The following is a 10,765-nucleotide window of genomic DNA, read 5'->3' on the forward strand; positions in this document are numbered from 1 at the left end:
GGCAGGTAGAGGACACGTGATTTCAGTGGGCTTGCTCCCGGGCCATGCCAACTAACGGTTGTGTCTGACGTACCCACCGACCGTTGGCTGTAGGTGTCAGAGGTGACCTGGGAAGAGGAAGACGACCGAGTCAACCAATCGATGACGGCAGGGTTGTCGGTGGAGACACGACCGCTGGATGACACCGGGAGCACTGGCCTCTGGCTGCGACTAGTGCTGCCTCGACCCCTTCCTCTGCTGCCATGTCTGCTCGCTCCTGAAACATTGCCTCCTCTGCCACTCCTCTGCGTGTTGTCTGACATACTCTTTAATTCAATAAGCACCCCAATAATAAAACCGGATTTAACTCTTTGAACGTACAATAGTGGTTGTGAAGCAGAAAGTCAGTTTATTTAGCACAATCGGTCAATTGCAGCTTGCCGTTGGCTGGAAACTGTACATTTAGGTCACTGGAATGCACTAATCACCCAAAAAATATTACCGCCACCCGGCGTGTATATGGATTTAACTCTTTGAACGTACAATAGTGGTTGTGAAGCAGAAAGTCAGTTTATTTTGCACAATCGGTCAATTGCAGCTTGCCGTTGGCTGGAAACTGTACGTTTCTGTCACTGGAATGCACTAATCACCCAAAAAATATTACCGCCAGCCGGCGTGTAAATGGATTTAACTCTTTGAACGTACAATAGTGGTTGTGAAGCAGAAAGTCAGTTTATTTTGCACAATCGGCAAACTGCAGCACCAACTGTGCATGACAGCCACCAAAAAAAAAAAGGGTGTATGTCACTTTAAATTTTCGATTCTTTGATAGCTGTGGCCCTAAGTAACGATTGTGTGTCCCTGAGTAACGATTGTGTGTCCCTGAGTAACGATTCTGTGTTCCTGAGTAACGATTCTGTGGCCCTAAAGTCTCTGTGGCCCTAACTCTGTCCCTTAATACACACAGGTCTGTCTCTCTTGAATGACCGGAGGCTAATGGAGAATTCTAAGATGGCCGCGATTTATAGCTCCACCATTACACAGTGCTGGCTGGCTGCTGATTGGCTAATGCGATCACATGTCATGAATGCATTATGGGTCAGCGCGCCTTGTCTGCGCGCCTTCCCAGAGATCCCCGCCCCATCTTCTCTGTCCATTTTCTCCGTCGCCACACATGTCGCCGCCATTTTTGGGAAAATTCGATTCGTGCATCCGAAGTTTGCTAATCTTCGGATTCGTCGCGAATCAAATTTTTCCAAATCTTCGGAATGAATTCCACTTCGTCATGTTCGATTCGCTCATCTCTAATGATAACGACCCCAAACACACCTCCAAGACCACCACTGCCTTGCTGAAGAAGCTGAGGGGAAAGGTGATGGACTGGCCAAGCATGTCTCCAGACCTAAACCCTATTGAGCATCTGTGGGGCATCCTCAAATGGAAGGTGGAGGACCGCAAGGTCTCTAACATCCACCAGCTCCGTGATATCATGGAGGAGTGGAAGAGGACTCCAGTACAACCTGTGAAGCTCTAGTGAACTCCATGCCCAAGAGGGTTAAGGCAGTGCTGGAAAACAAAGGCGGCCACACAAAATATTGGTACTTTGGGCCCAAATTTGGACATTTTCACTTAGGGGTGGATTCACTTTTGTTGCCTTCGGCTTAGACTTTAATGGCGGTGTGTTGAGTTATTTTGAGGGGACAGAAAATTTCCATGTTATACAAGCTGTACACTGACTACGTCACATTGTAACAAAGTGTCATTTCTTCAGTGTTGTCACATGAAAAGAGAGAATCAAATATTTACAAAAATGTGAGGGGTGGATTCTTTTCTGTGAGATACTGTATGTCTCTCTGGCAGATCTGGCTGGATATTTTGGGTCTTGCTCTCCCCCCCAGGTAATTCTTCAGAGACCTTTACAGGTTTAACTTTTTTAGCCGCAAAAAAAAAAGACCGAGCCAGTTCCATCCTACTAAATGGTAACTACTTTACAGACCAATACTTGGGGTAGACACGGGCCTCATTGATTGGTGTCTGCTATCTATGTATGTACTGGGGGGGGGGAGTTACTTGCCGTGTACAGCTGAATTGTTCTAGGTTGTTTCTTCTTTTCTCTGTTCATTTGTTTATAAAAGGTAAAAGTGACACCATAGACAAAGCAAGTTATTGTTCTGTATGATCTGTAACAGTGCCACAACCACCTATACGTGAGAATGTATGACTCCATTGTCTGGGCTGAATGTTGGGAATACTGTGCGCACTTATAAACTTTCTTGATAAAATATATTTGATTAAAAAATGATATCTTGCTGTACATATGCTTTCTATGCATAAGATACATTTTTAATAATTAACAGAACCTTTATTTAGTCCTTTATATAGAATTCTGATATTTATTTATATTTTATGCAGGTGGATGGATGAACCAAGTTTTCAGTCATGTTGGTCTTCCTAAATACAACAAAGTCACATGGAAACAAGACATATGGTTGTCCTAATTGACTGAAAGTCTTTATTGCAGTTCACTGGAGGATTCACACGGGATACAAGTCATATCCACGTTCTAAAAGTCATAAAGGTTTTGGATCCTCTTCAACATTGATCCAGCCTCAGAGGACAAGAGAGAAGTAATTTCAGTGTTCTGGAAGTGACAATGGCTTTACAATAAAGTCCAACCCAAGTATACATAAGAGAAATCATTTCAAACAATTTCTTGCTTGAACGTTTCACAATGGAGGCAAAACATATCACTGGAGAGAAGTCATATCAATGTTCTGAATGTGGCAAAGAGTTTACACAGAAGTCATATCTTATCACACACCAGAGGATTCACACTGGAGGGAAGCCACATCAGTGTTCTGAATGTGACAAAGCTTTTACAAGGAAGTCACAACTTATCAGACACCAGAGGGTTCACACTGGAGAGAAGCCATATCTGTGTTCTGAATGTGATAAAGCTTTTACACAGAATTCAAGTCTTATTAAACACCAGATGATTCACATTAGAGAGAAGCCATATCAGTGTTCTGAATATAATACAGCTTTTACACAGAAATCACATCTTCTCATACACCAGAGGATTCTCACTGGAGAGATTCCATATCCATGTTCTGAATGTGACAAAGCTTTTACAAAGAAGTCACATCTTATCACACACCAGAGGGTTCACACTGGAGGGAAGCCATATCAATGTTTTGAATGTCACAAAGCTTTTACAAAGAAGTCACATCTTATCGCACACCAGAGGATTCACACTGGAGAGAAGCCATATCAGTGTTCAGAATGTGACAAAGCATTTACACAGAAGTCAGATATTATCAAACACCAGAGGGTTCACTTTGGAGGGAAACCATATCAGTGTTCTGAATGTGACAAAGCTTTTACACAGAAGTCAAATCTTATCACACACCAGAGGATTCACACTGGAGAGAAGCCACATCAGTGTCTTGTATGTGGCAAAGCTTTTACAGAGAAGTCACATCTTATCAGACACCAGAGGATTCACACTGGAGAGAAGCCATATCAGTGTTCAGAATGTAGCAAAGCTTTTACAGTGAAGTCAAACCTTGTCACACACCAGAGGATTCACACTAGAAAGAAGCCATTTTAATGCTGACATGCTGAATGGGACAAAGCTTTTACAGTTAATGCTGGGCTAATATATCATCAGAGGATTCACAAATTTCAGCTGCACAGAAGAAGAAAAGGGATATTAAAGTAGTGTCCAGTGTCCCATTAGTTTCACAGCCCCAATTTCATCCCACAAGCTAGAGAAGCAGTGAAAAGTTGAAATGCTACTCTAAAAAACAAACTGGAATGTAATGACTGAGTGCATTGTGTTTAGTGATTATGTCCATCAGAAACACAACTAGAAGGTCTGTGAATATTTTACCTTTTGACATTGTTTTAGATAAGCACCAATGACTGAACTGTTTCCCTCTTGGTTCTCATCTTTATTTTATAAGGAGCTTTGACTAAACATGTACTGCATTTTCATCATTCACCAACTGAGATGTGTTCCCAAGTGTTTTCTTTATTGCCAGATCCTGAGCTACTACATGACCAACACTGCCTCAGTACCTGAGACTAGGATGGGGTCCAATTGTATCTTACCAAGCCTCTGAAGCCTCAGTGGGAGAGTCCATTCCAGGCTCTTCTGACTATTGATATATCATCAGCCAGGGTTAAGGGCTCCAGCTAAGTCCACCTTCTCCACACCTCTCATTACATATTCCACCTCCTCTCCCATGATCAATGCTTCCTTTCCATGTTTCATCTCCTCTCATAGATGACAGTTTTGCAGGTAGGTCTGTAGCTTGAACACCCAAGATGAAGTCTCTGGTCAGTGAAAAAGAAACTCCCTAAGCAGCCAGAAGGCTTCCAACACTGATTTTCTGCTGTTTATGGGATGCATTCAACAGTACCATTTAAGTTCAGCTGCCCACTTGTGTTCCATCTGGTTTTGCTGAAAGTCTCAGGGATACCATCAGGTGAAGAATGAATTTTATTGTTGTCTTCTTCCTCTGTCCAGATATTACTCATCTCCTTAGAATATTCACACAGCACAACTGCAAGAGATCTGAACTTACAAAGTTCTACCTGTGCGGTCATATTCCTGACACTTCTGGGGACTGAAACTCCTCCAGTTGCGGTTCAATTTCATGTCTATGACAGGACAGGTCTCTCTTTAAGGTAAAGTTTTCAAAGAGCACTTCTTGTCTCTGGAAACGTTAGGACATTGGCACTACCATGGACAAAATCAATCATTACATTTCCCGCTCCCTCAACCTCCTAGCGATCACAGAAACCTGGATCCAGCCCACTGACTCTACCTCCCCTGCTGCACTCTCCTACGGAGGTCTCACCTGGACCCACTCACCCAGACCTAACGGTCGTAAAGGTGGTGGGGTTGGTCTGCTCCTGTCACCGCAGAGCACCTTCCGAGTCCTCCCAAACCCCCTCCCAATCCTTCCCCTCCTTCGAGGCCCACTACGTCTGACTATTCTCCCCAACCCCCCTGAAGATTGCTGTGATATACCGGCCTCCTGGATCCATATCCCGCTTCCTGGTAGACTTTTCCTCCTGGCTACCCTTCTTCCTCTCCTGTGAGCTACCCACCATCATCCTTGGGGATTTTAACATCCCTGTCTACCTCGACAACCTGGACACATCCCATCTCCTCCACTTAACCTCCTCCTTTGCACTTGCGCAGTGCATACAATCCACCACCCACTCCAACGGGAACATCCTGGACCTTGTCTTCCCCAACTGCTGCGCTCCCCACAACCTCACTAACACCCCCTTCCCTCTCTCTGACCACAACCTGATTACCTTCTCTATCTCCTCGTCCTCCAATGCCTACCCCTCCAAATGTCACACTACTACCAGCCGTAACCTCCGCAACCTTAACCCTGCCCCCCTCCACTCTGCAGCTGATCAACTCCATGACAGCATCCTCCCCCTGTCTTGCCCCGACTTGGCTATGACTGCCTACAACAACGCGCTGGCAACAGCCCTTGACTCACTAGCGCCTTTAACCACACGCAACATCAGACCCCGACCGCTCCAGCCCTGGCAGACTGATCACACCAAAACCCTCAAACGACACAGTCGTGCCCTGGAGCAACTATGGCGCAAAACCAAATCCCAACAAGCCTTCACCCGCTACAAATCTTCCTTCCACACCTACACCTCCTCCCTCCACGCAGCCAAACAAGCCTACTTCCTGACCCTCATCAAGGCCCTCTCCTCCAATCCTTGCCGACTCTTCTCCACCTTTAACTCTCTACTCTCGCCACCTCCACCCAACACCTCACTCACTGCCCTTGAGATTGCCAATCACTTCAAAAACAAGATTGACACAATTCGCAAGGACATCGCCGCAACTCACACGCCCTCTCAATCTGTCCCCTCTCACACAGCTACCCCCTCATCCCCCCTCCCCCTCGACATAACCAGCAGGGACTTTGTCGCTTGCTCATACTCCCTCCAACCCCGTTCCTTCTCACTCAACTACCCCCTCATAACCCCTCTCCCACGGCCCCACCACTGCTCTGACCTCCACTTCCAACCCCATCCTACATTCCTCATACTGAAGCCCCCCCAAAACTCTGCACCTTTGACCTTACTACCATCGAGGAAGTCTCCAAGATCCTCTCTGATGCCCGCCTCACCACCTGCCCCCTCGACCCTATCCCCTCACAACTCCTACGACCTCCCTCCCCCTCCATCCTACGCTCCCTCACCCACATTTTTAATCTCTTCCTCTCCTCCAGCACTTTCCCATCCACTCTGAAACATGCACACATCACCCCCATACTTAAAAAGCCCTCCCTGGACCCCAATGACCCGAACAACCTCAAACCCATCTCCGTGCTCCCATTTACATCTAAACTCCTCGAGCGCCTCATCTACACCCGCCTAAGCTCTCACCTCAATGACAACAACCTCCTCGATCCCCTACAGTCCAGCTTCCATCCCCTACACTCCACCGAAACTGCCTTACTCAAACTATCCAACGACCTGCTAACCGCCAAAGCTAATGGCCATTATTCAGTGCTCCTACTCCTTGACCTCTCTGCCGCCTTCAACACAGTCGACCACCCCATCCTCCTCAAAAAACTACATTCCTCAGAGATTCTGCTCTCTCCTGGCTCTCATCCTACCTGTCACAACGCTCTTTCAGCATTACCTATAATGCTACCACCTCCCCCTCACTCCCCCTCTCTGTTGGGGTCCCTCAAGGCTCTGTCCTCGGCCCCAGCTCTTCTCCATCTACACCTCCTCCCTTGGCCAACTCATACACTCTCATGGCTTCAACTACCACCTCTATGCCGACGACACACAAATCTATCTCTCAACCCCCCACCTCACCCCCTCGGTCTCCGTCCGAATCACTAGGCTACTGAGCGACATATCAGACTGGATGTCACTCCACTTCCTTAAACTGAACCTCTCCAAAACCGAGTTTCTTGTCTTCCCCCCAAGCCCGGACACCACCCCCCATTGACTTCTCCGTCACATCCAACAAAGCCACCATCAAACCCACCCCGCAGGCCAGAGTACTTGGTGTCATTCTGGACTCCAACCTATCTTTCCAGCCCCAAGTCCAATCACTAACAAACTCATGCAGACTCCACCTCCCAACATCTCCAAAATACGCACGTTCCTAACCCCAGAAACCACTAAACAGCTCATCCACTCCCTCATCATATCACGACTCGACTACTGCAACTCCCTCCTCACTGGCCTGCCTCGCCGCTGGCTATCCCCGCTTCAGTCCATCCTGAATACGGCTGCCAGACTCATTCACCTTTCCAACCGCTCCCTCTCTGCCACCCCCCTCTGCCAATCCCTCCACTGGCTTCCGATTACGCAACGGATGAAATTCAAAATCCTAACACTGATGTACAAAGCTGTCCACCATACTGCCCCGTACTACATCACTGACCTAATATCAAAGTACCGCCCAGCACGCACACTCCGCTCCTCACAAGACCTCCTTATCTCTAGTTCCCTGGTCTCCTCCTCCCATGCCCGCCTCCAGGACTTCTCCAAGGTGTCACCCATCCTCTGGAACTCCCTGCCCCAACCCATCAGATTATCACCTACTCTCCTCTCCTTTAGGCGCACCCTGAAAACCCATCTCTTCAGGGAAGCCTACCACACACCCCGCTAACCTCCTCCACTCTTCCTACCACTCCATCCCCCACAGCTATTTCCTCCTGTACCACTATCCCCTCCCTCCTAGATTGTAAGCTCGAAAGAGCAGGGCCCTCGATCCCCTCATGTTTTGCATTGTATTGGTATTGTTCTGTCACATGTTCTGTCCCCCTTTGTAATGTACAGCGCTGAGCCAACTATTGGCGCTTTATAAATACTGTATAATAATAATAATTACATAAATGGTGCAATCTGTCATTAGCACAGCAGTTTTTGTTTTTCCGAGTCTCCCCTTGTAACATTTTTAGTTGACTTTCCCAGTAGATCATTTTTTTTCTACTTCCTGTAGAAGGCCAAGCATTTTGGCAAAAATGGCAGTTGGAGGGATTGGGGCAAATCCTATAACACTGCTGGGGGTGCTCACAACTGTCAGTTGTCATTCATATGGGGGTTGGACCTTTTAGAGAACCTGTTGCTGTAACTGCTGTAGAAGTGTTAGCTGAAGTTGGGCTTTACTTGTTGTGTGTCTTACTTATAATCTATCTAAGACTTCCCTGTACAGGGTGACAACGCTGCTGTGTAATGTTCCTGCAGAATGATCAGGGTTGTCACCCTGTTACAGAAGGCGGGAAAATAACAGATCTACAGACAGGACCAACAGCTGATACAACTATGTTGCAGAGGGAACTCTGGGAATGCTAATGACAGATTGCATTACACATTCAGTTAGCAGACTTCCTGCTGTTGGTCTGATGTTTGAATTGTGTTCTGATATTTACTGTCCTGCTGTAAAAGGTGTAAATGATCGCCCGCATGTTTCCTGTAGTAGCAGGGACTACAAACTCATATCAGGAATAGTAGGATGGGTACCTACCCAAGGGGGTCACGTTTTTGAATTTGGAAGAAAGATTTCACATGGTTTCTTAACTTCCATTAATGACACCGACAAGGGGAGTCTCACTTCACTAACAATAGGAGAGCCAATCACAGGCCAGTAACATTTCATGGTGTCTCAATGTATTGCAGAATGTTTAATCCCCATTGGTCCAATTGCCTAGTCCTTCCAGATGATATTGCTTCATGTGTAGAAGGAGCACCCTAAAATGTCTTCCCTTCAATTCCACCTAGTTGTACTTTAGGTTATGTTGCCCCTCCCCCATATCTGTAAGGGAAAGCCTCAATTTCTCCCAATACTCCCCTGGCCTTCCAGTGAGAAGAAACATTTTCTCTGGAGTGGAGATGTTTTATGCAGTGAGCCCTTCATAGACGGGATGGGGAATCTAAGTAATCTAAGATGAGTAAGATGAACCGGTGTACTGGAGTCATGGATCAGATAACCAATGACACCATTGATGGTATAGCAGAGCTGACAGCAGAAGTGGCTCCATCACCTAAGGTGGTGTCACAGAACTGCATGGTGGCTGACTATCTCTCGGAAGATCAAGGTGGAATCTACAAACTGGTGTCAGAGAGTGTTGTACATTTATATTAGATCATGAGGATCTCAGAAGGAGATATCTACACAAGGTAAAGGAGTTCCAACAGTCACCTGGGTGGGGGAAGTGGGATCCATTTTCTTGGATGGGGTTAGTTGGAACTTGGTTGAGTAATATGGTGGCTTTGATTTTTTATGCACATGATTAAATGCACATTTTAGAACAGAAGATTACTTTAAACCCACAAACATGCTTTATTTTCTAAAGACTATAATGGTGGTAGTTTCCATTTTCTATCTCACAGGATATTAGCACATTTGTTTATCAAATGCATATTTTCTGTAAAAAAAACCCACTAAAGATCATTTTAATACACAAAAAAAACAATATATGACACAATTTGTTTGGTGAAATGTAAAATATTGTTTACATCAAGTATATAGATACCAAACATATCAAACGTGCCAAAATTGTGCGTATTTGTGAAATGGTGACAAACTTCAGTACCAGAATTTGTCCATAGGTGACGCTTTAAAAGCCTTTACAGGTCATCAGTTTATATAGTGAACCATGAATGTTGGCCCTAGAGTTATTCCTCTCCCTTTGGTGTGTGCAGAGATATGTACAATGTGTAGTGTGATTGATGTTTTCCTACATAACCGCACCCAACCCTTGCAATTGCTCATGTATACGGGAACTGGGGGCTTTAAAATGTGTTTTGTGTGTTTTTTCATTTACAGTGTGTTACTTTACACTTTTCTTTCTCTGAACTTTATTATTGCCATATAGGGGGTTAATAGCCTCGCATGTGATAACATACTGCTGGTCACAGATCCTCTTTAAAGAAACACAAGAGGTCTATTAGACCCCTAATGTCACCTCTGGACCCCAAAATAGATGGTCAAGCACAGATCATGTTTGATCAGCTCCTTGAAGACACGAATGTACATCTGCCAAATCTGTATCTGAGTAGACCATAGAAGCAGCATTAGGAAGAAATGTGAGCATGGCTTCAGTCAGGCGATGGTCCTGGTGGTCATGGACTTGTTCTCCTTCAGGTCCTCTCACCTTGTAGATGGTGACATGGACTTGTTGTGTGGGAATGAGCAGGAGGGGCTCGGGGTTCTCTTGTACCCAATCAGCTTGTTATGGATAAAAGATGAAAGTGTCTTCTGGGAAGTTATAGGGATTTGGATGTTTAGAGGGTTACATAGGTGGGTGGGGCTGGTTTTAACGAGGGGCGTGTCATATGTTAATCAGTTTCTTAGCATAGATGATATAAATGGTATAAATAGATCCTTGAAATGTAAACAATCTATGTCTTTCCTTCTGTTGTTAAAGTGTCACATATATATGATGAATAAAGTTGGATGATATTTTCACCGCACAATACCGTGGTCTGGGTTCTTCTACAACACATCCCCCCAAAAATGTCCTCTTCCAGTTCTAGGAGTCTGGTGGAATGGGACACAAGCTGATGGTATCTCTTAGGCCCCTTGTATATGGGATGTGGGTGTTTGCAGAGAGGCATGTTGAGTGCATGCAAGATTTTATTTTTTTACACAAAGTTGTCAGAGACGAGATATTTCTCACACAAGACATGGATATATGTGGAATTACACCCCCAACACACATTCTGCTACTTCTGGGGATACCACATATGAGAGCATTTTTGGAAGCCTAGCCAT

General features: G+C 45.5%; 1 protein-coding gene across 1 annotated transcript; it reads left to right on the forward strand.

Moving 5' to 3' along the window:
* Positions 1-2,398: 2,398 nt before the first annotated feature.
* On the forward strand, positions 2,399-10,467 carry LOC149470600 (uncharacterized). Its single transcript, XM_089661968.1, has one exon. The coding sequence runs from the start codon at positions 2,711-2,713 to the stop codon at positions 3,587-3,589; it is 879 nt and encodes a 292-aa protein (XP_089518094.1). The 5' UTR covers positions 2,399-2,710; the 3' UTR covers positions 3,590-10,467.
* Positions 10,468-10,765: the final 298 nt, after the last annotated feature.

The sequence above is a fragment of the Staurois parvus genome, unplaced genomic scaffold (genome assembly GCF_062004578.1).
Source record: "Staurois parvus isolate SC_StPar_1 unplaced genomic scaffold, SC_StPar_1.0 ptg000035l, whole genome shotgun sequence".
Taxonomy (NCBI): Eukaryota; Metazoa; Chordata; class Amphibia; order Anura; family Ranidae; genus Staurois; species Staurois parvus.

Bases quoted from the DNA above. Each gene is read 5' to 3' on its own strand.
- LOC149470600 (XM_089661968.1), top strand. From the start codon at position 2,711: ATGGAGGCAAAACATATCACTGGAGAGAAGTCATATCAATGTTCTGAA.